Genomic DNA, 20,834 nt, shown 5'->3' on the forward strand with positions numbered 1-20,834 from the left:
ACCGGTCAGGTCATGAAGCCTGTCTGAGCCTGTTTCCTCATCTGTAAACTGGAGGTTGCTGGGATTCTGCATCAGCATGCAGTATGGACCTGGTGAAATGCAAGGGCATATAAATGAGTTATGCCCGTTATTTATAATGTGAGTCTCCTTAAGGTACTCACCAATGATACATCTGATAAGGGGTTACTATAGAACTCATACAACTCAACACTAAAAAAACAATCCAATGAAAAAGTGGGCAGAGGACCTGAATAGACACTTCTCCACCCAACAGACATATGAAAAGATGCTCCACATCACTAATCATCGGAGAAAGGCAAATTAAAACCACAATGAGAGGTCACCTCACACCTTTCAGAATGGCCATCATCAATACATCAACAAACAAGCCCGGCCAGTGTGGCTCAGTGGTTGAGCATCGACTCATACACCAAGAGGTCGCCTGTTCGATTCCTGGTCAGGGCACATGCCCAGGTTGTGGGCCAAATCCCCAGTGTGGGGCATGCAGGAGTCTTCCAATCGATGTTCTCTCTCATTGATGTTTCTATCTCTCTCTTCCTCTCCCTTCCTCTCTCTCTAAAATCAATAAAGAATAAGTAAACAAACAAACAAACAAACAACAAGTGTTGGCAAGGATGTGGAGAAAAGAGAATCCTAGTGCACTATTAGTGGGAATGCAAATTGGTGCAACCACTATGGAAAACAGTATGGAGGTTCCTCAAAAAATTAAAAATGGGACTGCCTTTTGACCCAGTGATTCCACTTCTGGGTATATATCTGAAGAAACCCAAAACACTAATTTGAAAGAATATATGCACTCCTGTGTTCATTGCAGCATTATTTGCAATAGTCAAGACATGGAAGCAACCCAAGTGCCCAACAATAAATGAGTGGATAAAAAAAGGGGTGGTACATGTATACAATGGAATATTACTCGGCCATAAAAAAGAATGAAATCTTACCATTTGTGACAGCATGAATGGACCTAGAGGATATTATGCTAAGTGAAATAAGTCAGACAGAGAAAGACAAATACCACATGATTTCACTTATACATATGTGGAATCCAAAGAACAAAATAAACAAATAGCCCAGCTGGTATGGCTCGGTGGATTGAGCATTGTTCCATGGATTGAGAGGTCCCAGTTCAATTCCCAGTCAGGGCATATGCCCAGGTTTTGGGCTTGATCTCCAGTAAGGGGTGTACAGGAGGCAGCTGATTGATGTATCTCTCTCACATCAGTGTTTCTCTCTCTCTCTCTCTCTCTCTCTCTCTCTCTCTCTCTCCCCCTTTGTCTCTCTCTAAAAAGTTAATAAAAATATATTATTAAAAATAAACTAATAGCCCTGGCCTGTTTGGCTCAGCTGTTAGAGCATCGGTCCACAAACCAGAAAGTCCCGGGTTTGGTTCCCACTGGAGGCACGTACCTTGGTTGCAGTTTGTCCCCAGCCCCAGTTGGGGTCATGTGGTTGGCAACCACTCAGTGTGTATCTCTCGCATTGATGTTTCTTTCTCTCTCTTCATCCCTCTCTTCCTCCCACTCTATCTGAGGATGGATGCAAGGGTGTCCTCCAGTGAGAATAAAAACAAACAAACAATAGAAATAGACTCATAACTACAGAGAACAGACTGAGGGTTGCCAGAGGAGAGAGGGGTTAGAAGTCTGGGTAAAAAAGGTGAAGGAATTAAGAAGTTTGAATTGGTAGTTACAAAATAATCATGAAGCTGTAAAGCACAGAATAGGGGATATAGTCAATAATATTGTAATAACTATGGATGGTGCCAAGTGGGTACTGGAAATACCGGGGCGGGGGGGGGGTGGCCACTTTGTAAAGTATATGATTATCTAACTACTACGCTGTACACCTGAAACTAATACAAAATAATATTGACAGTGAACTTCTGTGTCTAGGTCTTATCAGATTGCATCAGGCATGAAGCTTCCTTTGCTTGAATTCTGATAGTCAATATTTTGTTATCCTCTTCTCAGATGGCAGAAAAGGAAAAATTTGAATGTCAGCAGAAAAAATTGGAAAAAGTGCAACCCCATCATTACCAGGCTGCACCACAGTGCAGGAGGCATGCCCGGAGGAATGCCTGGGGCTCCTGTGCTGGTAGAGCCCCTCCCTCCGGTGGTGCTTCCTCTGGGCCCACCACTGGAGAGGTTGATTAAGCCAACCTTGAACATAGATTTAGCATTGTTCCACACAAAATATTGAAGGACTCAAATTTGTAGCAGATTCCATGAAGTTTTTTTTTTTTAATGATGAGCATAGTATTTAAATTTTTTCTTTATTGATTTTTAGAGCGAGAGGAAGGGACAGGGAGAGAGAGATAGAAACATCAATGACAGAGAACATCAATTGGCCACCTCCTGCATGCCCCCCTGACTGAGAATCCAACCAGGGACCTCTTGGTGCATGGGTCAACGCTCAACCACTGAGCCACTGAGCCACACGGCTGGGCTTCCATGCAGTTGTTTTTTCTTTTTAAATCTTCACCAGAGGACCTTTTGCATTTATCTTCAGATAGAGGTAGAGAGGGAGGAAGAGAGAAAGAGAGAGCGAAACATCAATGTGAGAGAGACACATCAAGTGGTTGCCACCCACACGACCCCAACCGGGGCTGGGGACAAACCACAACTGAGGTACATGCCCCTAGCAGGAACCAAACCCAGGACTCTCTGGTCCACGGACCAACACTCTAACCACTCAGCCAAACCAGCCAGGGCTTCCATGCAGTTTTAAAAGTTGAGTAGCTGCATAGTAAATGACTGGGCCTTCTTTTTTTTTTTTAATCCTCATCCAAGGACATTTTTCCATTTTTTTGTCCATCATCCGAGGATATCCAAGGGAGGGAGAGAGGGAAACATCGATGTGAGAGGGACACAGAGAGTGGCTGCCACTGGCACAACCCAACCAGGGCCAGGGACAAACTGCAACCGAGGTACCTGCCCTTAGCGGGAACCGAACCCGGGTCTCTCCGGACCGCAGGCCGACGCTCTAACCGCTGAGCCAAACTGGCCAGGGCTAATTTGGGACACTTTTAAAAGGGTGCTTTGTGTTTGTAATTATCTTTGAAGATTCTGCAAATAAAATTGCTGCTAAATTAATCATTTTATATGATTAAAAAAAAAATTCTTGCCCTGGCTGGTGTGGCTCAGTTGGTTGAATGTCATCCCAAGCACCAAAAGGTTGCCAGCTCAATTCCTGGTCAGGGTTTCGGGCTTGAGCCCCAGTGACGGGTGTGTAAGAGGCAGTCAATTGATGTTGCACTCTCACATCGATGTCTCTCTCTTTCTCCCTTCCTCTCTCTCTAAAAATTAATTTAAAAAAAATAATAATTCTTCAAAAATCCCCCTTTTAGAGTTGCAGCAGGACCTGTCTCCTTTAAATAAAGATTAAACCCATGAGAGTGAACTCACCTTGAAAAAACTTGCATAGCTCTGGCCAGTTTGGCTCAGCGGTTGGAGCATTGGCCTGCGTACCAGAGAGTCCTGGGTTCGGTTCCCGCTAGGGGCACATACCAAAAGAAAGAAAGAAAGAAAGAAAAAACTTGCATGCATAATGGAAAAACATAAAGAAAACTATTGCATACTTTCCCCTTATTCCTTATAAAATATTCTTGGTTCTGCATTATTAAGGCAATTAGTGGGCTTTTACTTAGATTATTAAAACTAAACTTTATTCTGTAAATATATTATCCCTCTGTTTCAGTAATTACTGCCACATAACAAACCACCCCAAAATTTAAAAGCTAAAACAAACAGCCATTTATTTGCTCACGAATCAGCAACTTGGGCAGAGCTTGGCATGTTCAGCTAATCTCTACTGGGGTGACTAGATTGGGGCTAAGAATGCTTACTGCGGCTCCTCAGCTGGGGTTGGCTGTGAGATAGGTACCCCCCATAGTCTCTCCTACAAGGTAGTCAAACTTCTTTACATCACAAATGGTTCTAAGAGGGAAAAATGGAAGTCACAAGGCTGACGCCTAAAAGTCATGTGATACCACTTCTGGTCAAAGCAAATTACAGATTCAAGGGCAAGGAAAAGAGAGATGTTCCCTCTTGGTGGAAGCAGCAGCCTGCAGGTGAGGTCTGGTCTACCTTTTTTTAAAATCCTCACCCAAGGATATGTTTTTATTGATTTTAGAGAGAGGGGAATGGGGACAGAGAAAAACATCGAGTATGCTCCCTGACCAGGAATCAAACCCACAACATTTTAGTGTAGAGGTCGCTGCTCCAATGAACTGAGCCACACCTGCCAGGGCATACTTGTTTGATCTCAAAGGGAACGAAAGGTATAGCATAAACCCAGGCCTTCCTTCTCTTTTCCAAGTTCACAGAGGGAGAGTGAACCACATGGTCTAATAAAGCTAATTCAGCACTGGCCTGTGTTGTTCAGTGGTTAGAGCATCGGCCCATTCACTGAATGGTCGCAGGTTCATTCACAGTTAAGGGCACATACCTGGGTTGCAGGTTTGATCCCCAGCTCCTGAGGGTCATGGGGGAGGCAACCAACTAATGTGTGATGTTTCTTTCTCTCTCTCTCTTTCCCTCTCCCTCTCCTTCCCTTCTACTCTCTCTAAAACAGCAATGGAAAATATATCCTCAGGTAAGGATTAACAACAACAACAAAAAAGAATGAATTCATCCAGACACCTGCCCCTGGGCCTGCAATATGGAATTAGAAAACAATATCACCTTGAAATGCTTTGTAGAAAGGCAGGTTATAATCATGGAAAGGGCCCGACTGGTGAATCAAGAGACCTTAAGTCTGGGCTGGCCTCTGCCACATAATAGCTGTATTATGAAAAAATCACGGACAAATCTCTGGGCCTCAGTTTCCTATGTGTAAGGGGGAGGCCTTTAACTAAGGCCCCCAACAGCTGACACTCTCTGCCTCTCCAAATGGTACTTCATGAATCCATCCAAGTAAAAGTTGGCTCTATACACACTGCCAGAGAGGCTTTTGGGGGTCACTGAGGTCCTGAACAAGTGAAGGGCAGATGAAGGCAGGGCTGTAGGAGTGAATCTTCTGCAATGTTCAGGGTGGCTGGAAGTCCATCTTGAACCCACTGAAGCAAAGGAATTGGCTTGCAAGGATTCCAATCCCCACTCTGCCACATGACTTGACAAGTTAGTTAACCTGTCTGAGCCTGTTTGCTCATCTGTAAAATGGGGATAAAAATAGTACCTATTTTCTTGGTGTGAGTATATGGGACAATATGTGGGAAGTGTTGAGGAACAGGGTTTGGGCACTATCAGTGATTGATATAAGCAGGTTTTTGTAATAATGTATATAATGGATGTAATGATAAATCTGTGGTAATATAATTTTACCATAAGGTAATAGTCTCCTGTGTGAGGATTTTTTTTTTTTTAATTCTCACCCTAGGACATTTTTCCATTTTTTGTTCAGACAGAGTGGAAGGGAAGGAGAGGAAGAGAGAGAGAGAGAGAGACATTGATGTGAATGGGACACATTGAGCCCTGGCTAGTTTGGCTCAGTGGTTAGAGCACCGGTCTGCGGTCCAGAGAGACCCGGGTTTGGTTCCCACTAAGGGTGCAGTTTGTCCCCGTTGCCCTGGTTGGTTGTGCGGGTGGCAGCCACTCGATGTTTCTCTCTCTTTTCCTCTCTTTCCCTTCCACTCTATCTGAACAAAATGGGAAAATGTCCTCAGGTGAGGATAAAAAAAAAAGAAAGAAAGAAAGAATGGTTGCCCTGGCCCGTTTGGCTCAGCGATTGGAGCATTGGCCTGAGGACCGGAGAGTCCTGGGTTCGGTTCCCGCTAAGGGCATGTACCTCGGATGTAGTTTGTCCTCGGCCCCAGTTGGGGTCGTGTGGGTGGCATCCAGTAGATGTTTCTCTCTCTCTCTTCCCTCTCTCCCTCCTGCTCTATCTGAAGATAAATGCAAAAGTGTCCTGGAGTGAGGATAAAAAAAAAAAAAAGAAGAATAGTCTTTAAGCCCGACTGGTGTGGTTCAGTGGTTGAGCATCAACCCATGCACCAAGAGATCACAGTTCGATTCCCGGTCAGGCTACATGCCCAGGTTGTTGGCCTATGCAGGAGGTGGCCAATCGATGTTCTCTCTCATTGACGTTTCTATCTCTCTCTCTAAAATCAATAAAAGACATAAAATTTTAAGATGGTCTTTAAGAGGAGTTCTTCACTCAGAAAAAACAATGAGCAGAGATTCAAGGAATCCACGGTTCTGTGAAGATGATTAACTCAACTACTTTGGTGAGCTGGAACCTATAGCTTCCAAGGATGGCACTTCACTGGAAGAGACTGGCCAACTCTAGACCAGGAGCACTCCCTTAGTGGTAGAGGAGAAAGAATCTGCGCTCCAGCGGAGGGAGCAGCAGACCTATGAGCGCTAACAGGGACTCAGCTCTGACAGAGGCTCCAAAGTAAACATATGTGTAAACCTGACTACACGACGAGAAAGGGCCTCAAACAAATGGGTACCACTGCGGTCAAGCAGGGAAACCTGGCAGCAGGAAATGGCCTGTTTCTCACTCTGGCAGAAAGGAGGGCTTCCCGGGACTGGCAAGGGTAGTGACGAAGGTGCAGGCACCTGGATTCCATTCATCAAAAGCGCAGTCACCCATCTTCTGGGATCTCTTACCGCCAGGAGATGGAAATGATTTCTCGAGGGCTGACGACTACAGTAAAGTTATTTGCATCGGGCTTTCTCCACCTCTGGCCCCTTTACAAGCCGCTCAGGCCTGCGGCTGGGAATGCTGGTCCGGACCCGAAAGGGAAGCCGGAGGCAGCCGCCCGACCCAGAGCGCCCGACCCTTGCGTGCCCGACTTCACAGGAGAGTCCTGGAGTGTCTGGACCTTCGGGGATCGGGGTGCTGTTCTGGAGCGCGGGCGCCCCCGCGAGCTGGACTCGGTGGAGACGGCGTAGAGCAGCCTCCAGGGGTGTGGCTGGGGGCAGGGTGCTCTTGGGCCTCATCCTCTCTGGGGACCAGGCTGCGGAGGAAGGGCCGCAGGACAGGTGCCCCGGAAGCTGGGCTGGGAAGCGCCGTCTAAGGCGCTTGGGCGTGGGCTGGGCCGGCGGCGCTGGGGTTAATGTCCACCCCGCCCCAGCAGCGCTGACTCAGTTTCACCAGAAACTAGGGGGAGGAGATGGCCGAACTCCAGAGCACCCCGCAGCTGGGCGGAAGCGGCGGCCGGAGCCGCGCCGGAAGCCGGGACCGGAACCTCTGCAGCCCCAGCCCCACCCCACTCACCTGCGCAGGTAACCGGGGCCCCGGAGGTGGAGCGGGTTCGGAGCATGTTTGGCCCTTTGTTCCGCGCTCGTGCGTGTGTCCGGGTACGTGACCTCCTGAGCCGTCATCCGGCCGTGGGTCTGGCGGCCGGGTGTCCCGGGGTGCTCCGTGCTTCCCAGCCCTCCCTTTCACTTCCTCCGGCCAGACCGCCTCCCTTCGGGTCTCCCCGGCGGATCCGGTTCCCCGCTGATCCAGGGGGCCCTCACCTCCGTCTCCTCCCCTCTCTCAGGTCGCCGGCACCCTTGGAGCCCAGAGGCCAGCACTGTGAAGGTGACCCCCGCGGGCAGGAGGGCGACGGCCCCTGGGAGGACGATGGCTGGCAGCCCCCTCTCCCAGACTCGCATCCCAGCGGTCGCCCTGTGGCTCCTGTATGCGCTCGGCCTCCGGGGCACCTACGCCGGGCTGCCGCCCACGCCCCCCGCGCTGCCGGCTGGAGCCGCCTGCCTGGACCGCTTCACCTCGGGGGTGCCCGCTTTCGTGCTGGACACCGACGCCTCGGTCAGCAACGGGGCCACCTTCCTGGGCTCCCCCGCCGTGCGCCGCGGCCGGGACTGCGTGCGCGCCTGCTGCACCACCCAGAACTGCAACCTGGCGCTGGTGGAGCTGCAGCCCGACGGCGGGGAGGATGCCGTCGCCGCCTGTTTTCTCATCAACTGCCTCTATGAGCAGAACTTTGTGTGCAAGTTCGCGCCCAGGGAGGGCTTCGTCAACTACCTCACAAGGGAGGTTTACCGCTCCTACCGCGAGCTGCGGACCCAGGGCTTTGGAGGTAAGACGGGGGTGCGGGGATAGATGGATTTGGGGGACTCAGAAAAGGGGTAGGTTATGGAGGCCCGGAAGAGTCATGTTTCAGAAAGGGGTTAATGAGAAGAGTCCCATTCTACCCCAACTCCTCCTTTAGAAGTAGTCAGTATAAACAGTAAACAAAGGACAGGCCAGGTGAGTGAGGAGGGGTGACATCCTAAAGCCCACACTCACTCCTGAACTCAGGGTGTTGTTCAGTGGGCTGGTGCCCTGGGATGTGTGTCTGTGGTGGAGGAGGCAGCTCCTCAGGATTCTGGACTTCCGGCCCTGATATGCTGCTGAGTCAAGGGAGTGAGCTGTCTGGAGGTCGACTGGTGACTGGCACTCCCTGGGCCAGACACCCCCTGGCCAAGCACAGTCCAAGGCACTTTGAGGCTCTCTGTCAAGTGAGCCTGGTGAAGGAGCTTCCTCCACTTAAGGGATTGGGGTTGATTAGCACCTCTGCACCCCTCCCCCCACCTATTGGCCTTTGGTGGCCTGGGGAAAACTGCCAGACCTCAGACACTAAAGAACAAGTCTAGTCTGGGGTTGACCCTAAAGGGGAGGGGGTCGTGTTGTGGGCACAGTAGTCAGAGGCTCTGGGGTGGGGGTGAGAAGGGTTGTGGGTGAGTCAGTTCACCAGTATGTATACTTGGTTAGGGAGGGATGTCAGCTGTTCAGGCAGGTGTGTGTGTGTGCGTGAGCCAGGCAGGGCTCTCTCTCCCTGCCTTAGAATCTGGTAGCCAACCTGTCTGCTCACTTTGTTTACTTCCAGGGATGAGGGCAAAGTGGGGGCCAGGGCTCCTCCTCTTTCCTCCTGGGACTGAGCAATTAGCTAGGATCAGGGCTCCTCCAGAGACCTTCGTTCCCCATTCTCTCTACCTGCTGTTCTGGCCAGGTGGGGCTCCAGGGCTGGGATGGGTCACAGCTGATAACCTCTGTTAGCATATTACAGTTTTCTGATTGCTGTACCATTCAACCTCTCACTGAGGCCTCATGACAACCACCTTTAAAAAGGGTGCTATTAGTAGTCATTCCACTTTTCAGATTGGGAAACTGACTCCCATGTAAAGAATTTGTCCATAAATGGTAGACCTGGAACTTAACCCTAGACAGGACCTCCAAAAGTCCTGTGCTGTTTTTCACATAAGACCACCTTGCTGGAAGAAGCTTGTCTCTGATCCAAGACAGCCCAGCCAGTAACAGAGCCAGAACCCAATGACCAGGACTGGGCTGGGGCTGAGTCTGGGGGTGGTCTCAATTCTGGAAAGTAGAGAGGGACAGTCCTCTTCAGCCCTTTTCTGGCTACTCTCTCTCCCAGGTTAAGGGCCCACTCTTCTCCCTATCCTTCAAGGAGCTCTCCTGGTCTCTGGGATGAGGATTCCAGGAGTGAGCACCATCTCTGGGCCAGGCTGGGCTACCGAATCCCACTGGGCCAGGGCCTGAGCCTGTTCCACAAGGAAGTAGCAGAGAGTGTAGGTGGTGATGACTCTAATTGCCTGTGCCCTTCCTGCACTGACAGTGGCCCCTTGGGATTCCCACTCCCAGGCCAGTGCCTGAAACTCTGGGGTCTGGTCAAGGAGCTGAACTGGATGGGATGACATGATCTTGGAACCAGCCTTCCTCATCTGGAAACCTGCCCACCCCCAGACTGGCCTGTTTAGCACAAGACAGGATGGAGTGGGGATTTCCTGGGCACTTAGGGAACTGGGTAGGGCTTGGACTGAGTGTGAGCTCCAGGCCATTTTCAGAGTGCTGTAGCGCTGTGAGGAGTGGGGGAAGCTGTATGAAGTCAAGGAACCCATTCTCAGCTGAGTTCAGCTAGAGAGTTTGGAGGTGGATAAGAGCAGGATAAAGCCATTATGTCAGGCAAAGTGGGCAGGGCAGGTGCTTAGGACTTCTAATCCTTTGATTTTTATATTAGGTAGAGAAATCCTCCCCAGGGTGGGTTTGTTTGTTCCTCTTTCCCTGCCTGTGGCCAGGCTAGTCCAGTCCAGATTCCTGTGGCCTCCTGAGCACCCTGTTCCTTCTTCTTCTTCTGCCCTCTCCCCCTTTCCGCTGGAGGAGTGGCTCAGGAGGTGGAGTCAGTGTCTGCCTGGAGGTGTCCTGGGGCTGACAGCTGGAGGAGGGGTTGGCTTTATTACCACTCTGGCCCTTTGCTCTCTTGGGGATGAGAAGAAGGGAGTGGTAGGGCAGGTCACCTGTCCCTTGCTCCTGGGCACTGGGGCTTGGAGACAACCAGCTGTGTGGGGGTGGACACTGCTGATTCGGCCCAAAGTCTGACACATCACACTCTGCCTGCCACTTCCACCTTGGGTGCCGATGGGGCTAGCCTGTCTGTCTGCTAGGTAGACTGCCAAGTAGTCTGTCTTTTTCCCCTTTCAGATAGCTGATTACTTTCAGAAAAATGCAAGGAGGGAAGACCAGGCTCCTCCCAGTCATTGCCCGCTTCACTTTGTCTCTCAGATGTTGTTACCTCAGGGCTGGCCCCTGTTGGTCGGGCTTCTGATTTCCAGCCAAGCTACTGGGCTGGAGAGGCAGTGGGGAGGAGGGGGGTGGTTCCAGACAAATACTTTCCTTTCCTGCTCTCCTGGTTTTATTTCCCAACTCCTGGAACCCACATTGCCTTTTCTCATTCTTATAGGCCTCAGCACCATTTGACATGTTTCTCTATGGAAGCTCTCCCCTCCCATCTCTTTGCTGTCCCCGGTGTCCTGGTCTTCTCACCTCTGTCTGTAACCACCCTCTGTGAGTCCCCCATTGCCTCTGCTTTCTCTGCCTCATCAAAGAGGAATCCCTGTGACTCAGCCTCCAGCCACCACCTGTTCTCATTTCTTAACCTTCTTTTCTTCCTTTGAACTCCCTCTTACATTGGACATGCCCTCTTTAGAGCCTCTGTGGGGGGTAGTGTGGCAATATCCATCAAAGCTGTAAATGCATATTACCTGCAACACAATTCCACTGGTAGGAATTCATTTTGTAGCTATACTTATGCATGTGTAGCACCACTTACCAGGCAGTTCTTCACCGGAGTATCACTTAGCAAGGAATGGGAAAGATCACTGATGTCTGATGTCTGATGTGGTGATATTTTAACATAATAATAAACCCCGAGGAAGCATGGTTTCATTGTTAGTAAAGAACAAAGGAAGGGAATGAGGGAGGGAGAGAAAACTAAATCAAGAGGAGATTGGTAGACTGGTTAAATAAGTTGTAAATTATGGTGTATTTATACAACAAGTACTGTGCAACAAAAAAACAAAGAAAGAAAAAGAAAAGACACTCTATGTTGCATGCTTATGAGTTCAATACTATCTCTGTTGGTAGTCACACACACATAAACAAAGAGTAGATGACTCTGGAAAGAGGAACTTGGGGGTTAAGGAGAAGAGGGAACTTAATTCTCACTACCCTTTTGTACTTTTTGAATTTTATATCATGTACATGTGTTATCTAAACAAACAAACAAAAACCCCCAAGATTATAAAAGCCATCAAAAATATACCTCTAAGCAAGTGGAGGCCTGCAGCATGGTATTTTGGAGAGAGAATGGGCTATGGTGTCAGACAGAGCAGGGTTCAAATCCCAGCTCTGCCATCTAGAAACTGAGTGACCCTGGACAACTCATGTGACCTCTCTGGTGCAAATTTTCTCCTTTGGAAGGAGAGATGAGAATGCAGTTGTGGCAGGTATTTAGGAAGGCAGGGGATACAGATCCGGGGTGAACAAACTTTCTATAACGCTTCAAATCGTAAATATTTTAGGCTTTGTGGACCATAGGCTCTGTGGCAACCACTCAGTTCTGCTGTTTGAGGCAAAAGCAGCCATCCACACTCTGTAACTGAATAGGTGAGGTGGGTTCTGACACAAATTTGAATTTGATGTACTTTTCACATGTCACAAAATGTTATCCTTTTGATTTTTAAAAAAATCCTCACCAGAGGGTATTTTTCCATTGATTTTTAGATAGAGTGGGAGGGAGAAAGAGAGAGAGAGAAAGGGAAGCACCTGTGTGAGAGAGACAGACACATTGATTGGTTGCCTCCCGCATGACCCCAACAGGCTGGGGATTGAACCTGCAACTGAAGTACATCGAACCCTTGACTCTTCAGTCCGTGGACTGATGCTCTAACTGCGGAGCCACACCTGCCAGGGTTCTTTTGATTTTTTTCAACCATTTGAAAATATACTAGGTGATGGGCTGGATTTGGTCTGCAGACCTCATTTGCCCCCTGTTGCAGATGATGCAGGTAAAGTACCCAGTGTTGTGCCAAGTACACATCCAACAAATGGCAGCTTTGTAAACAATAATGACTCCAGATGTTTCCAACCCTGGCCTCTCTGGAGCTCCCAATGTGTACCTCCCCTCTGGATGTTCTTACCTTTCTCGAATTTAAATTCTGTGACTGAACTCACACATTTCCTTTAGATCTGGTTTCCCTTCTGCCTGTGCCCTGCCTCTTCCTCCCCAGTTCCCAGCATTTGTCAGACACGCAAGCCTGAAGCATCTGCCCAGCGTCGTGACTGATATCCTCTTTTCCATTCCCTCAGCTGTCCTTTAATTCAGACCCCTCTCATTGCATCTGCCCTGACCCACTGCACAGATCCGCTCTCCAGCCTCCTTGGTTCCATAGAAATAATTACAGACCGGTGGTATACAGAGCCCCTGCTCCCCAGCCCCTCAGTCCCTGCCTTAGTGCTCCTGAACCTCCATCATGCATCTAGAAGGTCATTGTCTCCTGCAGCCAAGCTTTCTAGAACTTTGCACCACTTATCACGGCCAGTGTCCCCTTCCTGTACCACCGGTTGTTAAACATTCGAATGTCACTCCTCATGTGTCCACGTGCCCTGGCCCAGCATTCATTGCCCTTTCAGTTCTGTCCAGGCAGTTGGTCTTCTTAATGTCTCCATACCAGCCTTGTAAACGCCCATCCACTTTCTTGTCCTGAACACGCACCGCCTATCGCTTCATCTTGTTGGGTCTTTTCTCCCACATTGCTGCATGTTGTTGGGACACATCTGCCTAACTGGGCTATAATCCCCTCAAGGACAGTACTAATTTTCTGTGACCGCTGTAACAAAATATTACAAACTGGGTGACTTAAAACACAGAAAATTCTTGTCTCTCAGTTCTGGAGGCTGGAAATGCGAGATCAAGGTGTTGGCAGGGCTCTGCGCTCTCTGACAACCCTAGAAGAGAATCCATCTTTGCCTCTTCCAGTTCCTGGTGGCTCCAGGGCTTCCTTGGCTTGTGGCTGGATAACTCTAATCTCTGCTCCTGTCTTCAGTCTTTTCTTCCTTTAGTCTATCCTTCTATTTTTATTATTATTATTTTTCTTTATTGATTTTAGAGAGAGAGGAAGTGAAAGGGAGAGAGAGCTAGAAACATTGATGAGAGAGAACATCGATTGGCCGCCTCCTGCATGCCCCCCACTGGGGATCGGGCCCACAACCTGGGCATGTGCCCTGACCAGGAATCGAACCGGCGACCTTTTGGTGCATGGGTTGACACTCAACCACTGGGCCAGACTGGCCAGACTATCCTATCTTTTATAAAGATATCTGTCGCCTAGCTGGTGTGGCTCAGTCCTCCTGTGGACTGGGGGGTCCTGGTTTGATTCCTGGTCAGGGCACATGCCCCGTTGCACATGGCCAGTAGGGGGCGTGCAGAAAGCAGCCAATCCATGTTTTTAACATTGATGTTTCTATCTTTCTCTCCCTTCCTCTCTCTCTAAAATCAATTAAAACATATTTAATAATAATAATTTTAAAAAGACACTCATCATTGGCTTTAGCACCTACCCAGCTAATCCAGGATGATCTCACGTGGAAATGCTTAACTTGATCTTAACTTGATTACTTCTGCAAAGACCCTTTTTCCAAATAAGTTCACATTCATGAGTTCTGGAGGTTAGACATGAACGTATAATTTGGGAGACCAACATTCAAACCACTGGCAGGATCCTGCTTTGTGCTTGTTTCTCTCTCCAGCCCCTCTAACCAGAGACTGGAGAAGCCTCAGGCAGACACTGTCAGGTTGAGGGGGGGCGTGGTTCCCTTCGGCCCTCTCACAACTGGAAGCAGGGTCTGTCAGGGGTGGCAAAGGCACCCTCTTCCTGTGGTCCCTCTCCCTGGGACACCAAGACTTACCACGTTTCTGTCAGCAGCAGAGAGCAGAGAGGGGTGATGGGTGTTAATTTCATATTTACTTATGTGGCTTTTCAGAAATATGTTTACCTTTTTTTAAGCAATTAGCACAAGGCTTACTTACTGTAGAAGAGAGGAATAAGCCTGCCCTAAAATATATATTTTTTCTAAATGGGATCAGATGGCACATGCTATATAGTAATTTGTTTCAGAAAGTGAGTCTCACAACATAAAAATGTCTTTAATATCAAGATATAACATATATATAAATAGAGAGCAAGAAAATCGTTTAGCTGTGTGTTCCTACCTACGCCCCATGCTGGCTGCTGAGTTCCAGGTTGGTCTAGTGCAGCCCATTTAGCTCCCCACCCCCAGGAGAGATCTGGTCCTTTCAGTGAGAGCTGACCTTGCCTCACCTTTCCCCCAGGGTCCCGGATTCCCAAGATCTGGGCAGGCATAGACTTGAAGATACAGCCTCAGGAACCCCTGGTACTGACGGGTGTGGAGAACACAAATTGGCACCTACTGCGGGATGACCCGGATGTCAGGGTAGAGGTGAGACACTGGTATCTGGTTCCCTGATTCCATCTCAGCTCTCCAGGGCCCCCTTTCTTTCTGGGGCCATAGGCCAAGGTGGATAGAAGCTGAGGACACATTTAATGGCAAGTCCCTCTGTTCTCTCTGGGGGGTTGTGTGGCTGGGAGGGCCTGAATTAGCCCAAGGGCATCAGGGGGTCCCAGCCTAATGACCACTCCTCCGTATAGAGGAATGGTCCGGACCAGGTGGAGCTATGGGGACTCAAGGAAGGAACCTACCCGTTCCAGCTGACATTGGACAGCTCAGACCAGCCAGAGAGCATGGCCAACATCACAGTCACCGTTCTCTCCTCCAAGCAGACAGAAGGTGAGGGAGGGGGTGGAGAGACAGCATGGAGACACCCCCCTCTGTGGATTGGCCCTGCAGGCTCCCCTCACAAGCTTTTCTCCCCCCAGAATATTGCCTTGTGACCAAAAAGGTGGGTCGCTGCCGTGGTTCCTTCCCCCGCTGGTACTACGACCCCAAAGAACAGATCTGCAAGAGCTTCGTTTATGGAGGTTGCTTGGGCAACAAGAACAATTACCTTCGGGAGGAAGAGTGCAAGCTAGCCTGCCGCGATGTACAAGGTGGGCCTTTGCACAGCAGCTTTGGGAATCAGGTGATTTTCCCTCAAGGTGGGTAGTCTTTCTTCACCAGTCAGGGAGGTGGGCATGAGAGCCCTGCATCCCCAGGCCCCTCATTAGCTCATCCCTGCTGGGGCCTGGCCCTGTCTCCTCTGATTTTTCTGTTTTCTTTTTCCCAGGTCCCTCCAAGGAAAGGCATGATCCAGGTGGGCTTTGTTCCTTTCCCTGTTCCCCTCATCCCTGCCGTATCTCCAGCCATATCATGCCCATGCCCTGGACCAAGTTGCCTTTGCCCAACCCATTCCTGCCCTCATAGTATGTGGACAGACCACAAGCACCCCACCCCGTGCAGCCTAGCATCCTCCTGTCAGGATCTGCCCAGTTTGTGTGTAGAAGGGTTCATGGGGGACAGATGGGGAAGTAGGGGACGTGTCAAGATGAGCTGGGGTAGACAGGGCCAGGTAGATGATGGACCCTGGTACTTGCTGGCCTCCGCTGGAGCATGACCTCCCCCCTCCCCCCATTTCACCCCCACTCAGTGTGCTCTGGCACCTGTCACTCCACCGAGTTCCAGTGCAGTGACGGCTGCTGCATCGACAGCTTTTTGGAGTGTGACGGCACCCCTGACTGCCCCGATGCCTCCGATGAGGCCATCTGTGACAAATGTGAGGCCTGGGAGGTGGAGGGGTGGTGGGCAGCAGAGGGGGAGGGCCTGCCCATTCACCCTGCACCCCTAGGGAACCGCTGTGGGCCTGGGCCTCTGATCTTGCATCTTTGCAGACACCAGAGGCTTCGAGGAGCTCCAGAACTTCCACTTCCCCAGTGACAAAGGTGAGATCCCCACCTCTGGGTGAGGGCGGGTGCTGGCACTGCCAGCCTCACTCATCCTGCCACCGTGCTGCAGGGTCTGCTGTGTGCGCCCAGCTGCGGCTGGAAAGGCCGCGCTCCCAGCCTCTTCTCCGGCTCTGTGTCCCGCACAGTCAGCCTCTTACCACCTTCAGAAATGTAGCCATGCCCACGAAGTACTGAGATGGTATTTACTTAATATTTTTTTTATTAATCGATTACTCTTTTAATTTAATATATTCAAAAGGAAATTTCACCTCACTACCATAAATGGAAATTCACTATTGCACGCCACAACTTGAGCTATATAAAACAACGTTAATAAATTTTCGCTGGACAGGGGTGCCTGCCAAGGCTTAGACCCTGACCGCTGTTGTTAAAAGGTGGACCATCAGTGCTAGAAAGAAAACCAGGACCTTGCCCTGGCCAGTTTGGCTCAGCGGTTAGAGCGTCGGCCTGCGGTCCGGAGAGACCCGGGTTCGGTTCCCGCTAAGCGCACGTACTTCGGTTGCAGTTTGTCCCTGGCCCTGGTTGGTCGTGCGGGTGGCAGCCACTCGATGTGTCCCTTCACATCGATGTTTCTCTCTCTCTCCCTTCCTCTCTCTCCCTCCCACTCTATCTGTACAAAAAAAAATGGAAAAATATCCTCGGGTGAAGATAAAAACAAAAAAACAAAACAAAAAAAAACAAAAAGAAAACCAGGACCGTGACACAATCAGAAAAGCTGAAAGAATATAGAAAAATAAATAGTTGCGTCCTGGCCGGTTTGGCTAAGTGATTAGAGTGTCGGCTCGCAGACCAGAGTCTCGGGTTTGACTCCAGTCAAGGGCACGTACCTCAGTTGCGGTTCGTCCCCAGCCCTGGTCAGGTCCTGTGGAAGGCAACCAGTTGATGTGTCTCTCTCAGGTCGATGTTTCTCTCTCCCTCCCTCCCACTCTATCTGAGATAAAATGAAAAAATATCCTGGGGTGAGGATTTTTCTTTTATCCTCACCCAAGGACATTTTCCCATTTTTTGTTCAGATAGAGAGGGAGAGAGAGAGAGAAACATCGACGTGAAAGGTACACGTCGAGTGGCTGCCACCCACACAACCCAACCAGGGCCGGGGACAAACCGCAACCAAGGTACGTGCCCTTAGCGGGAGCCGAACCTGGGTCTCTCTGGACCGCAGGCCGACGCTCTAACCACTGAACCAAACCAGCCAGGGCTGGGGTGAGGATTTAAAAAAGAAATAGTTGTGTGAGTCAGGGTAGTTTACTTCTGTGCCTAAGATTATTGTCCAGTATTTGTCTTTCTTGCTTCTGGCAGTACTGAGAATGGGCCACATGTTTCTGGGGCCCTTGAGGTCTTCACTGAACCACAGCCTTCCTCAGTGTGCTGTAGGTTGAGAGGTGGCAGACAGCAGTCACGTGGAGCCTGATAGATGGTAGCAGGGAGGCCCCGTGGATTTGCTCACCCCTTTGACTGCTCCTCACCCCCCAGGGCACTGCGTGGACCTGCCAGACACGGGCCTCTGCAAGGAGAACATCCCACGCTGGTACTATAACCCCTTCAGCGAACACTGCGCCCGCTTTACCTATGGTGGTTGTTATGGCAACAAGAACAACTTTGAGGAGGAGCAGCAGTGTCTTGAGTCCTGTCGTGGCATCTCCAGTGAGCAGGGCCATGGGGGGATGGAAGATGGGGAGGGGAAAGGCTTAGCTGGAGCATTCTGCTCTGTCTCAAAGCCTGGGCTGGTCACACCGAGTCCTCACCTGAAATGGGGGTGGGAGAGGATGGCAGTGGGGAGTCCAGGGCACTGGGGAGCAACTGAGTGTCAACCCTTAATATTGTCTTGTCTCTCTCCCTTCATTTTGTAGAGAAGGATGTGTTTGGTCTGCGGCGGGAAAGCCCCATTTCCAACGTAGGTAAGCCCCGGTCTGCCCTGTTACCAATGAGGAGTATCAACTCAAGGACCAACTCCACACGATTGGTTGTGACTGCTTAAACTTGTGTTGAGAAGGATCCTGAGGTTGGCTGGAGGGACAGTGTCACAAGCAGCAGTGATACCTACCACAGCAGGGGAGGGAAGCACAGTAAAGTGCATGCTTGATGTTTGCTGTCAGTCTCAGGCCTTTGTCCAAGCTACCTGCAAGTAGAGCCACCTGGAGCTGAGACCCAAGGCCCACTGGGATCTGTCCCGCTGAGCTCCCAACAGAGCCATTCAGTTGCTCATGTGCAGGAGGTCCTTCCACATCTGGCATCCATTTGACCTTCCCTTTGACACAGAGTGGGGTGTGGACAGCAGAACCGAGAAGGCCCCAGCAGCTCTTCATTCTACCCTTTCTTCCCCCAGGCTCCGCAGAGGTGACCATTGCAGTGTTCCTGGTCGCCTGTATCGTGGTGGTGGTAAGCATCCTGGGGTACTGCTTCTTCAAGAACCAGAGAAAGGGCTTCCACAGATACCACCACAGCCACGAGCACCCTCCACCTCCTACCCCCGCCAGCTCCACCGTCTCCACCACCGACGACACAGAGCACCTGGTCTATAACCACACCACCCAACCCCTCTGAGCCTGGGGCTGCCTTGGCCTTTTGGCCTGGGCCTCTCACAGGCTCTCTCCAGCTCTCCTCCAACTTTCGCCAGGTCCTGCTTCCTCCTTGCCAAGAAGGAGGCCTGGGCGGGGAAAGACTTTGGGACCAGACCCTTCCTGCCTGGTTCTCAGGCCCCTCTGCCCCAGAGGCCAGGGCTCCAGCCCCCGTCAGAGATGTCTTAGCTCAGCTCAGGCCACTTGTTCCTGAGAAACCTCCAGTGTCTGGGGGAAAGAAAGCTTTTGGGCCAGGAGTCCCACACAGAGACGAGCCTGCTTGCCTTGGATTTCAGAGGAAGCCGGAGGTTTGTGTCCTATTCAAAGCTGCCTGCCCCATACCATGGTGTTGGGAAGGGGCCTGGGCAGTGTCCGAAGCTGGAGGCCCCAGCCCTGTCCTCCAGAGCTCCCCTCCCACTCTGCACAGTCCAGAGCGGGGATACGGACCTCTCTATGTATGTTGTGCTGTACAGAGTTGCTTTTTGTTTATTTAATGCCATGGATGTGGATGAGAGGAGTGGAAAGTGGCTATCTGGCCTCTGCTGTCTTTTCCCCCAAGAGTGAGCCCCAACTTGGCCTGACCTCACACATGGAGCCAGAGCTTCCATCCTCTCTGCACCCCCCAGGGCCCTCCAGCACCACCCTCTCCCCTCTGCTCCCCCACTTCCCACAGGCCCCAGTCCACCCACAGTGTAATAAAATGGTTTGTTCTGAGGGTTCTGCCTCTGCTCTGTGGGCCAGGAGAGGGAAAGGGCTGCTGGGGGGAGAGGTGACCGCCCAGTCCAACCGGTTCAGGCTCTGGCCACCCTGTTTAGCAGGTTTTCCCACCCTTCCCGAAACTGCCCCAGCCCCTGAGGGTGGAGAGAAGTGCCAAGTTTGACCACCAGAAGGGAGGGGTGGGAAAGCATGGGAGTAGGGGGCCCAGGGAAGCTGCAATGCGGCTGTGTAGTATTTCTTCCTGGTTTGATCCTGGCAACAAGCCTGTTTCATAGTTGGGGCAAGTCTTCACTGCAGCATGTAGTTGAAGACAGGGAGGGGGGCACACAGATTTGAGCCCTGGTTCTTATCTTCACTCCCTTTGGTGTGGGGACTAGGCACAGGGGTCCCTTCTGGCCCACCCAGATCACCACTGTCTCCCTCCCCTCCCACAGAAGCCCCGGTTTCACAGGAGTGTAGCGAATCCCCAGACTCTGAACTCCTACAGGAGCCTTTAGTTGAGGTACTCCATTCCCACCCACACCCATCCCTTTGTTTGAGCCACATCTTGGTGAAAAAAAAAAAAAAAATCATGCTTTTATTTCTTCATTTATTCAACAAATTATTGAGCTATGTGCTGGATACTGCCAATCAGTAGAAATTCAGTCTTGCCCGGCCGCTGTGGCTCTGGTTGAGCATCAGCCCATGCACCAAGAGGTCACCAGTTCAATTCCTGATTAGGGCACATGCCCAGGTTGTGGGCCCGATCCCCAGTGGGGGGCATGCAGGAGGCGGCCAATCGATGTTCTCTCTCATCAATGTTTCTAGCTCTCTCTCCCTACTCTCTCTCTAAAATCAATAAAGAAAAAAAATTTTAAAAACAAAAAAAGGAATTCAGTCTTGTCAAGATAAAAGCACAGCCCTGGCCGGTTTTGCTCAGCGGTTAGAGCGTCGGCCTGCGGTCCAGAGAGACCCGGGTTCAGTTCCTGCTAAGGGCATGTGCCTTGGTCACAGTTTGTCCCCGGTCCTGGTTGGGTGGTGCGGGTGGCAACCACTCGATGTGTCCCTTTCACGTCGATGTTTCATTCTCTCTCTCCCTTGCACTCCATCTGAACAAAATATGGAAAAATGTCCTCGGGTGAGGATTAAAAAAAAAAAAGATAAAAGCACATACAAAGCTATGTAAATGCTTTACATATCTCAAGTTATTGTCTTGGCACACAACCCTGTGATGAAGGTCCTATAATCCCCATTTTACAGATGAGGAAACTGACAACAAATTTCTCAAAGTCTTAGAGCTGGTACAGGGAGACTGGACTTAACCCTAACTACAACTCCAGAGTCTAGTCTTACA

The 20,834-nt window shown here is 50.5% G+C and overlaps 1 protein-coding gene across 2 annotated transcripts; it reads left to right on the forward strand.

Moving 5' to 3' along the window:
- Positions 1–7,081: 7,081 nt before the first annotated feature.
- SPINT1 (serine peptidase inhibitor, Kunitz type 1) lies at positions 7,082–20,011 on the forward strand. Of its 2 annotated transcripts, none has more exons than XM_036244760.1 (11): positions 7,082–7,250; positions 7,511–8,050; positions 14,639–14,766; positions 14,976–15,114; positions 15,204–15,374; positions 15,551–15,577; positions 15,911–16,036; positions 16,152–16,202; positions 17,700–17,870; positions 18,077–18,124; positions 18,553–20,011. In XM_036244760.1, exons 1-11 carry the CDS (start codon positions 7,139–7,141, stop codon positions 18,768–18,770), a joined length of 1,731 nt encoding a protein of 576 aa, XP_036100653.1. In that variant the 5' UTR covers positions 7,082–7,138; the 3' UTR covers positions 18,771–20,011. The 2 variants fall into 2 exon arrangements, with proteins under 2 accessions (XP_036100653.1, XP_036100663.1); XM_036244770.1 differs by lacking the exon at positions 7,082–7,250 and adding an exon at positions 7,264–7,325.
- Positions 20,012–20,834: the final 823 nt, after the last annotated feature.

The sequence above is a fragment of the Molossus molossus genome, unplaced genomic scaffold (assembly GCF_014108415.1).
Source record: "Molossus molossus isolate mMolMol1 unplaced genomic scaffold, mMolMol1.p scaffold_m16_p_1, whole genome shotgun sequence".
Classification (NCBI taxonomy): Eukaryota; Metazoa; Chordata; class Mammalia; order Chiroptera; family Molossidae; genus Molossus; species Molossus molossus.

Excerpts from the sequence above, each read along its gene's own strand:
- SPINT1 (XM_036244760.1), top strand. The coding sequence starts at position 7,139 with ATGGCCGAACTCCAGAGCACCCCGCAGCTGGGCGGAAGCGGCGGCCGG. Across the intron at positions 16,037-16,151 it reads TGAGGCCATCTGTGACAAAT|ACACCAGAGGCTTCGAGGAG; the intron begins GTGAGGCCTGGG and ends GCATCTTTGCAG. Across the intron at positions 17,871-18,076 it reads GTCCTGTCGTGGCATCTCCA|AGAAGGATGTGTTTGGTCTG; the intron begins GTGAGCAGGGCC and ends TTCATTTTGTAG.